The sequence below is a fragment of the Pithys albifrons genome, chromosome 23 (assembly GCF_047495875.1).
Source record: "Pithys albifrons albifrons isolate INPA30051 chromosome 23, PitAlb_v1, whole genome shotgun sequence".
Lineage (NCBI taxonomy): Eukaryota > Metazoa > Chordata > Aves > Passeriformes > Thamnophilidae > Pithys > Pithys albifrons.
The window spans coordinates 6,265,708-6,282,655 of record NC_092480.1 but is presented as its reverse complement, the minus strand read 5'-3'; the positions used below and the strand labels follow the sequence as shown (position 1 = coordinate 6,282,655).

At 49.8% G+C, this 16,948-nt stretch overlaps 1 protein-coding gene across 2 annotated transcripts in view; it reads left to right on the top strand.

The window, feature by feature from the left end:
- FLI1 (Fli-1 proto-oncogene, ETS transcription factor) overlaps positions 1 to 16,948 on the top strand; it is a 119,622-nt gene that overhangs the window by 96,890 nt on the left and 5,784 nt on the right. For both annotated transcript variants that reach the window (XM_071576191.1, XM_071576192.1), the window contains one exon: positions 16,535 to 16,597. In XM_071576191.1, the coding sequence (XP_071432292.1) occupies positions 16,535 to 16,597 (63 nt within the window). The remainder of the gene's footprint in view (positions 1 to 16,534; positions 16,598 to 16,948) is intronic.

Genomic DNA, 16,948 nt, shown 5'->3' with positions numbered 1-16,948 from the left:
TGAACAGGAAAAAAAGATCATTTTCTCCATTCCTCCTGTAATTTTTCTTGCACATATCATGGAACTGGTGCAAAGAACCTGCCTGTGCAGAGGGCAGGGAGTGCCACACGCTCTGGGCACACACTGGCACTGCCACACAAGCCATGGCTGGGAAAAGCCAACCCACATGGCAACAGCCACGGGCCAGCTGCAGCACAGGCAGATGTTCCAGATGCTCCCAGAGTGGCTGCAGGCAGAGCAGGGCAGCAGGATGGTGCCACCAGGAGCCCCTGGCCCGTGTGCCACGGCTGTGCCAGCGCTGGGCTTCATGCCCTGCTCTGTCTGTTGCAGCTGCAGATTTTACTCCCTTTTCCCTTCTATCTTCTGCCCTCTGCAAACAGCAGGACCTGCAGCTCTGCTCTGGGGGAGCTGAACTACCTCCATCAACTCCTTCCATCAACTCCTTCCATCAACTCCTTCCATCAACTCCTTCCATCAAGTCCCAGAGCTGGGGCAGAGGCAGCTGAACTTTGCTCTCAGCCCAGCCAGGTACAAACCTCAGGGTGTTCAAAGCACTCCTGGTGCTTGAGCTTCCTCTGCTCTCAGCCTCATAAACTCTCCAAAGGATGGGGTTCAGCCTGGTTGGCACAAATTGTCTTCAGCTGCCTGGGAGGAGTAAATTGGCCTAATGAAAATCACCAGGATTGTTTTGGCTGCAGAGCAGTTTTCTGGGAAATAGAACATTGCTGACTGGAAAGATTTGTGTCCCCCTCCCCAGGGTTTCATTTTCTGTGGCTGTTTGGAGCCATGACTGACCTGCTGTAGGTTCTGGAGACACCAGACAGGAATCTGAGCCCAACATTATCTCTGAGTCCAGAGAGATTTCCTATTGCTCTCCTGCAGAATGGTGCCATTTCAGTAGGTTTCCATAGGGAGGTGGAAAGTATATCCACATACAACAACATTCCATGTGTCCCATGTGGCTGTGAGCACTCTGGCCTCACTCCAGCACATTCTGAAGGGCTGTGCTTGCTTTGGAGTGTGTAATTTGTGTGTAATTCCTGGGTTTAATGTAGAAAAGGCTGTGCAGGGCTGGAACCCAGGCAGGGCAGAGCTGGTTGTTTCCAAGGGGTCAGAGTTGTGGAGTGTTGGTGTGTGAAGTTACAGGTGCCCAAACAGGGGGTGGGAGTGCCTGGTGAGGGGGGTGTGATGCTTTTTGAATGTGCTGGTGCCCAGTGAGGTGGGTTTGGGCAGTCAGGGGTGGGGTGGGGTGGAGGAAGGCTCAGTGTCACATGTGAGGAGTCACCAGAGTTATTTCTGTGGCTGTTGCCTCCAGCTCACGGGTAAGAACCTGATTGAAATGCTTCATTCAGCACAGGTCTGTCCCCAGCACTGTCCTCTGCACACACCAGGCTCAGCCCAAGGCAAGAGGATCCCAGAATTCCAGAATCATTTGGGTTGGAAAAGCCCTCCCAGCCCACGGAGCCCACCCTGTGCCCGATGCCCACCTTGTCCCCCCAACCCCACTGAGTGCCACGTCCTTGGACACCCCCAGGGGTGGGCACTCCCAACCTCCCTGGGCAACCCATTCCAATGTTTAAAAACCCTTTCAGTGTTGAAATTCCTCCTGATGTCCAACCTGACCCTCTCCTGCCACAGCTCAAGGCTGTTCCCCCTTGTCCTGTGTCTTGTCCCTGGAGCAGAGCCCGACCCCTCCCAGTCCCACCCTCCTGTCAGAGAGTGTGGAGAGTGAGAAGGTCCCTCCTGAGCGTCCTGGAGTTGGCTGAGAATGGTGGCAAAGCAGCCCAGACCTCATAAATCCAACCCAAATTCAAGCAGAGCACGGGGAAAACTGATGTGCCACCTTCATGTTCAAAGAGGGAAGAAATCTCTGTGTGAAAACACAAAGGTGGATGGAGGAGGTGGAGTTGAAAAGTTAAGTCTGTGGCTATTCCGTGTTTACATCCCTGTTGTGTGAACAACAGGGATGTTTGGGTTTAAGGTGTGTTTGTTGGGTTGTTGGCAAATTTAAGAAGATAAATAAACCAGAGAGCCTTGAAATCCACCCAGTGGGTTTGGACCCACATTCATTGGGAGTCTCTAAGGGAGAGTTTCCTGCTGTTGGAGCACCAATAAAATCCCTCTCCCAGCAGTTCCCTGGTACCTCCCAAACTGTGAGTCCAGGCAGCTGCTTTTTTAACCATCAGGGCTGCAAAATTGCTCCTCTTCCCCCCACATTTCCCTTCAAGTTGGTAGGAACTCTTCAAAACTCATCTCTCCCAATTCAGATTCAAATTCCCAATCTCAAATTCAGTGACAGTTTGGGGTGACAAGTTCCAAAGTTGGGGGGACTGGAGGGAGCACAGGCAGGGGGGGGTTGTATCAGCACAGCTCCCACAGGAAAACACTCAAATTCCTGCATAAAATTCTCCTCCTGAAAAGGCCATTTTTCAGCTCTAAAAGGTTGTCATGTGAAAAATACCGACCAGTTGCAGAAAACTCAGCCCTGAGTGTGTCAGGGCAGCCCCTTTTCCCAGCGAAGGTTCCAAACCCCCAGAGGAGGAGCAGCAGCACTTTCGTGCCTCCTGATTGTCTGTGCTTGCTCAAACATTTGCTGCTGATATTTGTGTGCCTGGTGATGAAATATCCCATTTTTAGCTCCGTAGCAGAAAAAAGGGGAGGCTTTTTTAGTACTTTTTCCTTTCCACTGTGTGGCCAGAGCCGGGATTTACGATTCCAACAGAGACAGTAGCAACGCTCCCATTTTTCTTTTTCCTACTTTCTTCTCTCTCTTTTTTTTTTTTTTTTTTTTTTCCCTAATTGTTTTCCTTTGAAATTCCAGAGTTAGTGTTTTGTCTGCTTTCTCCCTGACCCTCTTCGGAGGCCGGGCGTGTGTTTTTTCACCAGCAAAACTGGAAACAAAGAATCGTTGTCTTGAAGCCGTAGCCGGCAGGAAACCCAACTCACAAGGGATCCCCCCGAGCCAGCGCTGTCCCAGAGCAGACTCCAGTTCTCTGAATTCAACCTGACAGCTCGTCTGGAGCACTTTCTAAGTAACCATTATCCTTCCTTTTTCTCCCACCAAAAGAGCTGTTATTATTTTTGCCTGGGGTGCAGCATTTTTGCTCATGTTGGGGAGGGGGTCCCACCTTTTGCTGGGGTACAAACTCTGCATCAAAAGCCCTTGGAAGCACCTCGGCTCTTTCCTTAGACAGGAGGAAATTTGTTTCCTGACAAAATTTGCCCCCTGATTAAATTTTCCTCCTGAAAAATTTGCCCCCTGCCCAAATTTGCCCCCTGCCCAAATTTGCCCCCTGATAAAATTTTCCCCCTGATTAAATTTTCCTCCAGACAAAATTTGCCCCTGATAAAATTTTCCCCCTGAAAAATTTGCCCCTGACAAAATTTGCCCCCTGATAAAATTTTCCTCTTGACAAAATTTTCCCCCTGATAAAATTTCCTCCTGATTAAATTTGCCCCCTGATAAAATTTCCTCCTGATTAAATTTGCCCCCTGATAAAATTTGCCCCCTGACAAAATTTTCCCCCTGATTAAATTTTCCTCCTGATAAAATTTTCCCCCCGATAAAATTTCCTCCTGATAAAATTTTCCTCCTGATAAAATTTCCTGATAAATTTTCCCCCTGACAAAATTTCCCCCTGACAAAATTTCCCCCTGACAAAATTTTCCCCCTGATAAAATTTTCCCCCTGATAAAATTTTCCTCCTGATTAAATTTGCCCCCTGCCCAAATTTGCCCCTTGATAAATTTTCCTTCTGATTAAATTTGCCCCCTGATAAAATTTTCCTCCTGAAAAATTTGCCCCTGATAAAATTTGCCCCTGATTAAATTTTCCCCCTGATAAAATTTTCCTCCTGATTAAAATTTCCTCCTGACAAAATTTTCCTCCTGATAAAATTTCCTGATAAATTTTCCTCCTGACAAAATTTGCCCCCTGATTAAATTTTCCTCCTGAAAATTTTCCCCCTGACAAAATTTGCCCCCTGACAAAATTTGCCCCTGACAAAATTTTCCTCCAGACAAAATTTTCCTCCTGAAAAATTTGCCCCTGACAAAATTTGCCCCTGATAAAATTTGCCCCCTGATAAAATCTGCCCCCTGGTAACGACTTCAATGGGCAAATGCTGTGAAATTGCAGTGGCTGTGCCCGTGTCTCTTCCCTTTCCTCTCACATCTGCAGCCTCCTGGCTTTTGTCTCCAGGAGTACAACCCTTGGGCTTGTTTTACTTCTGCATTTGTGCATTTCTCAACTCCAAGCACATTAATGGTTTGGTTTTACCCCTTGTGATGGGGTAAAACTGGTTTGGTTTTACCCTTGTGATGGGGTAAAATTGGTTTGGTTTTACCCTTGTGGGTAAAACTGGTTTGGTTTTACTCTTGTGGGTAAAACTGGTTTGGTTTTACCCCTTGTGGGTAAAATTGGTTTGGTTTTATCCCTTGTGGGTAAAACTGGTTTGGTTTTACCTCTTGTGGGTAAAACTGGTTTAGTTTTACCCCTTGTGGGTAAAATTGTTTTGGTTTTACCCCTCGTGCTGGGGATAAAATTGCTTTGGTTCTACCCCTTGTGGGTAAAATTGGTTTGGTTTTATCCCTTTTCTGGGGGTAAAATTGGTTTGGTTTTATCCCTTGTGAATAAAGTTGGTTTGGTTTTACCACTTGTGGGTAAAATTGGTTTGGTTTCACCCCTTGTGATGGGGATAAAATTGGTTTGGTTTTACCCCTTGTGGATAAAATTGGTTTGGTTTTACCCCTTGTGGGTAAAACTGGTTTGGTTTTATCCCTTTTCTGGGGGTAAAATTGGTTTGGTTTTATCCCTTGTGAATAAAATTGGTTTGGTTCTACCCCTTGTGGGTAAAATTGGTTTGATTTTACCTCTCGTGCTGGGGATAAAATTGCTTTGGTTCTACCCCTTGTAGGTAAAATTGGTTTGGTTTTACCCCTTGTGGGTAAAATTGGTTTGATTTTACCCCTTGTGATGGGGATAAAATTGGTTTGGTTTTACTCCTTGTGGGTAAAACTGGTTTGGTTTTACCCCTTGTGGATAAAGTTGGTTTGGTTTTATCCCTTGTGATGGGGGTAAAATTGGTTTAGTTTTACCCTTGTGAATAAAATTGCTTTGGTTCTACCCCTTGTGGGTAAAATTGGTTTGATTTTACCTCTCGTGCTGGGGATAAAATTGGTTTGATTTTACCCTTGTAGGTAAAACTGGTGCAGTTTTACCCCTTGTGAATAAAATTGCTTTGGTTCTACCCCTTGTAGGTAAAATTGGTTTGGTTTTACCCCTTGTAGGTAAAATTGGTTTGGTTTTACCCCTTGTGATGGGGATAAAATTGGTTTGGTTTTACTCCTTGTGGGTAAAACTGGTTTAGTTTTACCCCTTGTGCATAAAGTTGGTTTGGTTTTACCCTTGTGGGTAAAATTGGTTTGTTTTGCCCCTTGTAGGTAAAATTGGTTTGGTTTTATCCCTTGTGATGGGGGTTAAATTGGTTTGGTTTTACCCCTTGTGGGTTAAATTGGTTTGGTTTTACCCCTTGTGGGTAAAATTGGTTTGGTTTTACCCTTGTGGGTTAAATTGGTTTGGTTTTGCCCCTTGTGGATAAAGTTGGTTTGGTTTTACCCCTTGTGGATAAAGTTGGTTTGGTTTTACCCCTGGTGCTGGGTAACAGTTCCCTGGTGCTGTTGGCACTTCTCTGGATGGTTTGGATGATTCCATAGGTGCCCAAGGGATGCCCAGCAGCACATCCTCCGGGATCTGTGTGCCTGGCACACCTGGCTGTGGCTCAGCCCTGCCCAGCTCAGCTCCCTGGGAAGTGGCTCCTTTTCCAGCCTGGCTCCAGGAGGGATTTTTAGGACACATCCTTCAGTCTTCGTGCACTGTGCATTGGGATTTCTGCTGCTCATATTAAAAAAAGCAACAGCAAGGGGAAAAAAAAAAAAAAAGCTCTCATTGCTTCCTCCTTTTCTTCATAATGTGTCTTTGTGAGCCTTGCAGGGGGAGCTGAGGCTGCTCAGGAAGTTCCAGCGCTGGCTCGGGGATGTTTGTGCAGCCTCAGGCACCGCTGGGGGTGTCGCCTCTGGCTCCGAGAAAACAGGGATTGCTCCAGGGGTTGGAGTCCTGCTCTGGGGGGGGACAGAGCTCCAGGCTCGGGGCTGAGCTGGGCAGGAGGTGTTTCATGTGCCCCAACCCTGAGTGTGATGGCAGAGGGGTCACAGTGCCCAGGCTGGAGTGACCTGAGCGTGCCCTGCCTGTGCCAGCCTGGGAATCACAAAATCCCAGAATGGGTTGGCTTGGAGGAGACCTTAAAGTTCAATTTTAAGGGATATCTTCCACTAGCCCAGGTTGCTCAGAACCCCATCCACTTCCAGGGACAGGAATCCTGAATCCCAGTTCTATTCCTGCACTCTGTTAAGCTCCAGTTCTTGTCAGAAACTGGAAATAAGTGGGCTTTGACCCCAGCACTAAATCCATCACTGGATTTGGAACAGGAGTTAAATCAGGAATGTTTGATTGCTCTGATCTGTTTTTCCATAAGGACAGCAATTCATAACTGGGCTCTCAGCTACTCCCAGACATCCCCCAAGTTAAATCTGTTCTTCATATCCATGCTCTGCAGCAGATGACTCATGTAAATCCAGTTCTCACTTGGTTTGGGTTGACTTCAGGTCAAACCCCAGTGTTGTTCCAAGCCTGGACTTTGGATCTGTAAAACAGTTTGATGACAACAGAGAGATCAGGGAATCACAGAACCATTTAGGTTAGAAAAGACCTCTGAGATCACTGAGTCCAACTGTTAATCCAGATGGATGTAAAGGATGCACAAGATGTTCTGATATTATTTTTTAATTGTGAAATAATCAAATAGTATAACATTGAAGTTATTTTGAAATTAATCCGTGCTGTGAGTTGTTTCCTCTTAGTGGAGAGACTTGGAGTTACTTAATTATGATCCCTGTCCTGCAGATCCTTCAGCTCAAGGAGCAGGATAATGTGTCTTGAAGGAGAAATGAAGGAGTTTGGTGCTGGAAGGCACTGGCAAGTCTCACATAACCACGAGCCCAGTCACAGCAATGCTGTGAATGACATGGCACACATGCTAATTGTTTTAATTAGCAGGAGGAGTAAACTGAAAAGCAGAAGTGGTTATGCTGTGAGATTTTGAGGCCTCACAGTTATGACACACATTGTCACTTGTACCTGGGCTGAAGGTGATGGGCAAACTGGGGACTGGCATCAACCAGCTCATGTAGCCACTGGCAAAGACCCTGCTGTGCTCCAAGCCCTGTCCCACCATCCCTGCCCCAACCTACAGGCAAACGCCAGCCCAGAGCCCTCCCAGGAAAGCTCCATCTCCACAAATCCCTGCCTGCTGGCACTGTGGGTTTCCCTGTGTGTGTGGGACCTTCCAGGCTCCCCAGCTCTCACATCTGCTGCCACCATCCAAACCAAGCCATCTAATGTTTCTAGGAGGAGCTGGAGGTGGTTTTGGCCTCCTTGCCCCTCCACAAAGCCACAGTCTGGGTTTCTCCTCTCCAACTGGCTCTGAACACGACCCCACCTCTCCAATGGGATCTCCAGGAGGGGAAGTGAGGGCTGGACACACAGCCCTGGGCAGACCTTGCTGTATGTTTGCTTTGCAGCAGGAGTGGGGTTTGTTCCCATGTGCCTGCACTGGGACCTTCCCAAGGTGCCCAAGGAGTGCCACCACACACAGCCTGCCCTGGCAGGAGGAGCACCAGGGTCCTGTGCCCACCTCTCCCTCTTGCCCTATAAAGGAGTTGCCACGAAATAGACCCCACGTGACCACTTGGATTAATCCCAAGTCTGGATCCTCCAGGATCTGCTTTCCCCATTTAGAGGAGTTAATTTAAATTCCAGCCACCAAGGCAGGATCCTTTCTGAAGCAGGAGGGCAGGACCCAGCCTGTGTCCTGCATGGCCAGTGCCAGGGCCCAGAAATACAGCAGGAATTATTCCAGAAGAACCTGTCTTGTTTGGCTTGGGAGCACAGGCTCTGGATTTCCAGGCAGGACTTGGCCCTACAGATTTCAGGAGAAGGAAAAGGCTGCAGATTTGAGGCAGGCCATGAGTTCCACAGGGTTCTCCATACACCTCACTCAGGGAGGAAAATTGGTGAGGTCCTGTGCCCTCCTTTCCTCTCTCCACACAAAGTGCTCACCACAAAATAGATTCCAAGTGATCACTTAGATTAATCCCAAGCCTTGATCAAAGACACTTGTTTCTGCCTTCCCTCTGTCTCCATGATTTAGGACAAGCCACTTCCCATCCTTCAGCTCCCAAATCTCCTTGGAACTATCAGCTCCAGCAAGCAGAGATTCGTGGGCTCTGTTGCTCTGCACCTCCTGTGCTGGGCAATCCAGGTCCTCCCAAGTGTGCTGGTCAATCCTGGTCCTGCCAAGTGTGCTGGGCAATCCAGGTCCTGCCAAGTGTGCTGGGCAATCCTGGTCCTGCCAAGTGTGCTGAGCAATCCAGGTCCTCCCAGGTGTGCTGGGCAATCCAGGTCCTCTCAGGTGTGCTGGGCAATCCAGGTCCTCCCAGGTGTGCTGAGCAATCCAGGTCCTCCCAAGTGTGCTGGGCAATCCAGGTCCTCCCAGGTGTGCTGGGCAATCCAGGTCCTCACAAGAGGGCTGGGCAATCCAGGTCCTGCCAAGTGTTCTGGGCAATCCAGGTCCTGCCAAGTGTTCTGGGCACTCCAGGTCCTCCCAAGTGTGCTGGGCAATCCAGGTCCTGCCAAGTGTTCTGGGCAATCCAGGTCCTCCCAGGAGGGCTGGGCAATCCAGGTCCTCCCAAATTTGCTGGGCAATCCAGGGCCTCCCAAGTGTGCTGGGCAATCCAGGTCCTCCCAAGTGTTCTGGGCAATCCAGGGCCTCCCAAGTGTTCTGGGCAATCCAGGTCCTCCCAGGAGGGCTGGGCAATCCAGGTCCTTCCAGGAGGGCTGGACAATCCAGGTCCTCCCAAGTGTGCTGGGCAATCCAGGTCCTCCCAAGTGTGCTGGGCAATCCAGGTCCTCCCAGGAGGGCTGGGCAATCCAGGTCCTTCCAGGAGGGCTGGACAATCCAGGTCCTTCCAGGAGGGCTGGACAATCCAGGTCCTCCCAAGTGTGCTGGACAATCCAGGTCCTCCCAAGTGTGCTGGGCAATCCAGGTCCTCTCAAATGTGCTGAGCAATCCAGGTTCTCCCAAGTGTGTTGGGCAATCCAGGTCCTCCCAAGTGTTCTGGGCAATCCAGGTCCTCCCAGGTGTGCTGGGCAATCCAGGTCCTCCCAGGTGTGCTGGGCAATCCAGGTCCTGCCAAGTGTGCTGGGCAATCCAGGTCCTTCCAGGTGTGCTGGGCAATCCAGGTCCTGCCAAGTGTGCTGGACAATCCAGGTCCTCCCAGGTGTGCTGGACAATCCAGGGCCTCCCAAGTGTTCTGCACGTGGGTTTCACCAGACATCTCCAAAAGGAAGAAATTCCTGATGTTCAGACTCTGCATGTTGACAGTGAACCCCAGCAGTTCCCAAAGCAGTCAGTGCCAGCCTGGGGAAGAGCTGCCACTGCTCCCAGTGATGCCATGAGCATGACAAACATGCCATGGAGTTCCTTCCCAGCCTTGCTTGCAGTAAGGACACCATGCCAGCATGGATGGCATTCCAAATAAAATTCCTCTCTATTCCCCCTAAAGCATTGAGTCCATAAATGTCCAAGCCCCACTGTGTCTATCCTAGAACTAAAAAGCCTGGAAAAAGAGGATATTCCCAGGCCAGTGCTCGTTATTCCCCTGGAAAAGCCTTATCAGGGCTGGTAGCACAAAGTGGTGCCTGAATGTGGTTTGACTGCAAAGGCTCCTATGGAGGAGCAGGATGAAGGGGCTGTCAGCACCTCCCAGCAGCTCAGGAAGCACAGGCACTGTGAGCCTGTGAACCCCCCCCTGCCTCCCCTCTGGCCCAAACTCCCAGATTTATAAAACACCAGGGTTGTGTTTAATTTTTCAGAACTTTTTCAAGCTTATCAGAGAGGATCTGCTCCCTACGACATCATATCTGAGGCACAGACTCCCCCATGTCAGGCTGAAAGGGCTGCTGGGGCTTTGGGGTCAGGGGTGGAACCCACTGGGGGGGTTTAAGGCTGGTTTTATAGGGAGGGGAGTCTGTGTGTCCATCTGCCCCCAGGAACAGCTGAGTCTGTCAGTCTGGTTGGACTAAACCTGCCCCAGAGTTGGGAGGCAAGAGAGGGAAGCTCAGCTCCAGGTGGGACATTGGGGTGTCTGGGAGCTGAGTTTGGAGTTCCCTTCTCTTCCCATCTCAGTGCCACCCCTCCTGCACCCCATGGCACAGTGGGCAGCCCTTCTCCCTCTCCAATCCCAGTCTCAGCTGTGGGATCCCTGGGACACACTCAGTGCCTCCTCCACAGCAAATCCTTTCTCTGTTGCACCCAGTAATCTGATGAGAAGGAACTGCAGAGCTTTGGCTGATTGACTCCTCTCTTGGGCTTTACAGAACTCCCTGCCCAAGGCCCAGGCCTGGCCTTGCTGCTTTTCCTTGTCTCAAGGCTTTTCTCAGCCTTCTGCAGAGCCTGGCAGGCTGTTCCACCACTCCAGATTTACACCCAGTTCCAGAGGAATCACTGGACTTTGGCAGGGGAGTTGCCCAGCAGAGGATGAAAACTCCCAAATGGCACAGAGGGTGGAGAGGCAGAAGCTGAGGGAGATTTGGGGTGAGAAAAGGTCCAGAGTTCAGTTCTACAGCCTGTTCCACACAGCCTGATCTCTGGGAAAGTCACTTCATGTGGGAAGGGCAGCTAAAGCCTGAGGAAAGTGCAAGTGCAAATGTTTGCAAAGCTGTGAGATCCTCAGTTGAAAGGTGCTGTGGAAGTGCAAAGCATTATTAATGTCCTTTACCTTCCTCATAATAGAGTGTGCATTCGTGCTGGGGAATGGCTGGACACAAACCAGACAGCTGCACAGTGACACTCCTTGAAAGCATCTATGATTTATTCCCTGCTCTTTAATTCCATTTTGTATTGAACACACATTTGTCACTGGATTGTTGTTCCATGGGGCCTTTTAAGTCTAAACCAGACGTGGGGACCTGATCCTTTGCTGGCATAAATTTGCCCCCAACTTCCCTGGTGCCATTTGCTGATTTACACCAGGAGAGAACCTCAGTCCGAGTCTTTTGATTGAATTTCCATCTCATGGCAAGTTTTGGTGTAAACCCCAAGTGGTTTAAAGGCAGATAAGACTCCCTGTCCCTGTCTGGCTGCAGTTCTGTAGGATCTCTTGGAGCCTCTGGGCGTCAGGTCCTGGGAATGATACTGTTTTTGCAGGAACCTGACCCTCTGGATGCATTCCCTGGCTCTGCCTTTTCCATTTTGCTTTAAACACATTCAGCTTTAGAGTCTGGGCCTGGAAGCTGAGAGGGCTGGGCTGGTTCTCTCACGTTGCACAGATTTTTGTGAAATAAAAATAGCTCAGTGGATTTGGGCTGGTTTTGTTTGGTTTCTTTTTTTTTTTTTTTCAGAGGGAGAGAAAGTGTTGGGAATTTGCAGTAGCTGAGTGCACATGTTGTTACAGCAGCTGATTAGCACATTTAACCCTTCTTGGCATGGCAAAGTCGTGCTCAGAGCTCAGGCTCATCCTCCAACACAAGGCTGTCCCACACTTTACCCCAAAATCCATGTTCTTATGGAAAACTAAGACAAAGGGATTAATCTCAGGCAGCCTGGATGAAAGTTGGGCTGAGTCACATTCACACAACCCTCCCAAGCTGATGTTTTACATCCTTCACCTCCAGGCTACCAGGTGACCCATTCAGAAAGGTTTGGAATGATAATTTTGACCAGGTTTAACTAAACTTGATCCTTGATCCTGCACAGCCAGGTCTGGATCTGACTGTAATAGTGTCACTTTGGGGTTAAAATCCCTCCTTCTGGGACACTGGGAGCAAAGGAGGTTCCTCCTCTGGGACAAAGTTTCTCCATCTGGAGGAGGAGGAGGATGAAGATCATCTCTCCAGATTGTGGATTATTTATTTATTTAAAACACACCAATTATTCTGAATCAACCAACCCCTTTGTAGCAGTTGATTCATTTCAGTCTGACCTGAAAGAATCAGAGAAAACTGAAAATTTTCAGGGAGTTCTGCTACTTTTTGGAAAGGAATTTTTTTCCTCCAGTTTGAAAAGGACTTTTCTCTTGGAAAATGAATTGGCACCTTTCTTTCTGACAGGATCACCACGGGACATTTCCATTAACATATTATTGATTGAAGCAACCAAAATGTACATTAGCATCCAAATGAGTGGAATTTCTGAAGGCTTTTTGCCTTTCTCAATGGTTTTTCAAAACATTTCCCAAAACTCTGCTCTAATAGCTCTAGTTGTAATACTTCAGAAGGATATCCCAGGGGAGGGATGAAAGTCAGAGCCTGGCTCAGAGAGGACATGGGAAAAGGCAGTGGTGGCTTCAGCCCTTGTCCCTGTCTCCTGATTTTGGTCCCTGATAGAGCTCCTGCTCACTGGGGTGGAGGTGGGATGGTTTTCCTGCAAGGAAAATGCTGCTGCACCAATGCCCAGCCCTGCTGCTCCTTGCCTGGCCTTGGGAGTGGGGACAGGGAGCCCTTCTGGGGTCAGGGATCCCCTCTAGGGACAGAGATCCCTTCTGGGGACAGAGATCTCTTCTAGGGACAAGGATCCATTCTGGGATCAGAGATCCCTTCTAGGACATGGATCCCTTCTGGGATGAGGGGTCCCTTCTGGGGTCAGAGATCCCTTCTAGGGCCAGAGGTCCCTTCTAGGACAGGGATCCCTGCTGGGTTCAGGGATCCTTTCTGGGGCCAGACATCTCTCCTGGGGAAAGGGATCCCTTCGGGGACAGAGATCCCTTCTGGGACAGGGATCCCTCCTGGGGACAGGGATCCCTTCTGGGATGAGAGGTCCCTTCTGGGGTCAGGAATCCCTTCTGGGGACAGAGATCTCCTCTGGGGACAGGGATCCCCTCTGGAGACAGGGATCCCTTCTGGGATCAGAGATCTCTTCTGGGGATAGGGATCCCCTCTGGGGACAGAGATCCCTCCAGGGGACAGAGCTCCCTTCTGGGACAGAGATCCCTCCTGGGGACAGAGATCCCTTCTGGGGTCAGAGATCTCTTCTGGGGACAGGGATCCCTTCTGGAGTCAGAGGTTCCTTCTAGTACAGAATCCTTTCTGGGGCCAGGGAACCCTTCTAGGACAGGGATCCATTCTGGGACAGGGATCCATTCTGGGATCAGAGATCCCTTCCATGACAGGGATCCCTTCTGGCGTGAGGGGTCCCTTCTGGGGACAGGGATGCCTTCTGGGCTCAGAGGTCCCTTCTGGGATGAGGGGTCCCTTCTGGGGACAGAGATCCCTTCTGGGATCAGATATCCCTTCTAGGCACAGGGATCCCTTCTGGGATCAGGGGTCCCTCCTGGGACAGCGTGGCTGGGCTGTCCCCTCCCTCCTCCCGAGCTGTCCCATCCCACTCTTTGTCCCAGGCTGAAGCCGTAGCGGTTTGTTTTTCAGTCTGCTCTATTTGCAGTGGGGTTTGTGGTTTCTGCAAAAAGGGAAAAACCCAAACAATTAAAACAAAAATAAAACCAGGCAGATTACACGAGCTCTGTTTTCCCCCACTGCCCTCTCCTCCCTCCTCCTCTTTCTCCCCCTCCCTCCCTCCCTCCCCTCTCCCGTCCCTCTGTGTTTTCCTTTCCATGCCAATAACCGGAGGGCTGGAATTCCGAGGCTGCGGCGGCTTTCCCAGCGCCGGCAGGAATGTGCAATGCCAGGGTGCACCCACAGGGAGCTGTACAGCCCTGCTGTGCCCAGCGGGCACGGTGTGGGCAAGGCGCGGGCAGAGGGGCACTGGGAATGGCACTTGGGAGGGCGCTGCTCCCACTTTCCCCTCTCCTTAAAATAACCTCCTTGTTGTGCCTCAAGTCTTCAGCCTCCCTGGGGTTAAAATCCCTGTTTGCTTCTTTTATGAAATAACTAAAAAGGAAAGATCTTGAGGGGCTGGAGCGGGGCCAGAGAAGAGCAACGAGGCTGGAGAAGGGACTGGATGTGGCACTGAGTGTCCTCTTAAACACCTCCAGGGATGGAGAATCCAACAGGTCTTGATCCAACCCTACTGTGATTACCAGCCCAGGGCACTGAGTGCCAGAGTGATCACAGTGGGGTTGGATCAAGGGTTGGGTTTGATAATCTGAGGTCTCTTCCAACCCAAGTGAGAAGAGCAACGAGGCCGGAGAAGGGACTGGAGCACAAGTGCTGTGGGGAGAGGCTGAGGGAGCTGGGGGTGTTCAGCCTGGAGAAGAGGAGGCTCAGAGGTGACCTCAGCACTGTCTGGAACTGCCTGAAGGGAAGTTGTGGCCAGGTGGGGGTTGGTCTCTTCTCCCAGGCACTCAGCAATAGGACAAGGGGGCACGATGGGCTCAAGCTCTGCCAGGGGAAATTGAAGTTGGAGAGCAGAAAGAAATTCTTTGCAGAGAGAGTGCTCAGGGATTGGAATGGGCTGCCCAGAGAGGGGGTGGATTCCCCATCCCTGGAGGTTTTTCAGCTGAGCTTGGCCGTGGCACTGAGTGCCATGATCTGGTAAAGGAACTGGAGTTGGACCAAGGGTTGGACTTGATCGTCTCAGAGGTCTTTTCCAACCCAATCCATTCTATGGATGTGGCGCTGAGTGAGAATCCACCACGTCTTGATCCAACCCCACTGTGATCACCAGCCCAGGGCACGGAGTGCCCTGGGCTGGTGATCACAGTGGGGTTGGATCAAGGATTGGACTTGATGATCTCTGAGGGCTTTTCCAACCCAATCCATTCTATGATTTCATGATTCTATGATCCTGTTTTCCTGAATCTTGGGATAAGACAAAGGGAGTCTTTTGGATTGGATGAGTTGCACTCCAAGTTCCACTGAGTGCCATGACTGGACTTCAAGATCAGAAGGTGACAGGCTCAAGAACTGCCCAAACTGTACTTGAAACCCTTTTTATACCCCATGGCCTTTGGGAAGGGGCCAGGGGAATGTAGGAAATATGGGAGAGATGGAAATACAACCCTACACAACACAAGCCAGTTGGACCACCATACAAAGCCAGATCCTTGCAGGGCTTTTGTAGGAGAAGTTGATTTCAAGCCCTCTGTGCCTGTTGTCTTTTGTCATCAGATCCCTCCTCTGATTCAGCCAGGGGAGCAGGATGGGGCAGAAATGTGAGTTCTGGCCTCTCCAAAAGTAAGTTGTCCCACTGGGAATCAGAAATCATGCAATGGAAGATCAAAACTGGGCATGGATTGGCTTTGTGTTGGGAGCAATGGAAGGGCAGAAGATCCAGGGACAGTAAGAGAAGAGCTGGAATCATGTTATGGAAAGAAATAGAATCTGACACCAATATTTTTATTCTTGAATCATGTGTTGAAGGTGAGAGCAGGAACCTCTGATATTGCAGCATTTGGCTGAGGGACCAGGAGCAAATCCTCTGTACAAACACAGCCCGTGCTCCCACCTGCCTCTGCACTCGTGGGATGTTTTAGGGACAGATAAGGACAATTTGGGCAGATTGGGAGAGTTTCTTACAACTTTCCAGAAAGAAAAACTCCAGGCAAAGCCCAGCAGGCAGACAGGGCCCTGCTCACACACTGCTCTTGTTCTTACTGGGGTTGGAGTGTCCTGGAAATCCCAGTCAGTAGAAACATCAGTTCTTTGTCCCTAAAACTGTATTTCAGCTGCACATCCACACTGTGCCCAGTTTCCCTGGGCAGCCCTGCAAGGTGGGCACATTTACCACCCAACAAGATTCTCCTGGGTGTAAATAAACGTGGCAGAGCTCACCAGGTGGGTTACACTTCCTTTGCTCTGCAGCTCTCTGAGCTATGCACTCTCCAAGTGTGAAAATTACTCTTGGAGCTCCAGTTTTCTGTCATGAGAAAGGAGATGAACAGGAGGAAGAGATGAAAATGTTGTTGTTCTTCAGAAATGGCCATGATGTTTTCAACAAACCCCAAATAAACCTCAATTATTTTGATTTTTTTTTTCCTATAAATCCACATTATTTTTTTTAATTTAAAAATCCTGCTTTAAAAAACAATTTGCATTTGCAAAAGGTGTGGGAAAAAACTCCAACGTGGAGGGAGGGCAGAAATCCAACATTTCAAAAAATCCAGTTTTCTGCTCAGAGCACGGATGAAGAATGGGAGTTAAGTTGCAATGACAGACAGAAAACTAATAAAATATCTACAAAATATTTTCCTTGTCTCACTGCATCTTTAGAGCATTGATAAATACCTGCACAATATTTTCCTTACCTCACCTGCATATTTGCATTTTACAGAGACATTGTTAATTTCCAGTGAAATCTCTTAACTTTATAGTGCAATTTTGAAAACATCAGCTCTTAGGCTTGGAAAACATCTCCCTGCCAGTCACTGTAACTGCTGTTTGATGCCCCTTGTGCCTCCCTGTCCTCTGCCCACTCCTCCCCTTCTGTTCCAGCACTGATGGGATCCCTCTCTCTCCCCCCAGGTCCTCCTGTCGCAGGGACACAAAATGTGACCAAGACAACAGAGCAGCAGCGGCCCCAGCCAGGTGGGTGTTGGCTTTGTCTGTGCTGGAGCACTTGGATTGGTCCCACACTGGGGGGATAAACGGCTCAGAGGCAGCACCAGCTGTGGGTTTGGGCACTGGAATATAACAAGTCTCCAAAGGGGGCAATGAAGATGGGGAAGGGCCCCATGAGGGCACTGAGGGCACTTGGTGTGTTCAGCTGGAGAAGAGGAGGCTGAGGGGAGACCGCAGTGTAGGTACAACTTCCTTGGCAGAGGCAGAGGAGGGACAGGCACTGAGCTCTGCTCTGTGGAGACCAGGGACAGCACCCAGGGAATGGCCTGAGCTGTGCCAGGGCAGGGGCAGCACCCAGGGAATGGCTGGAGCTGTGCC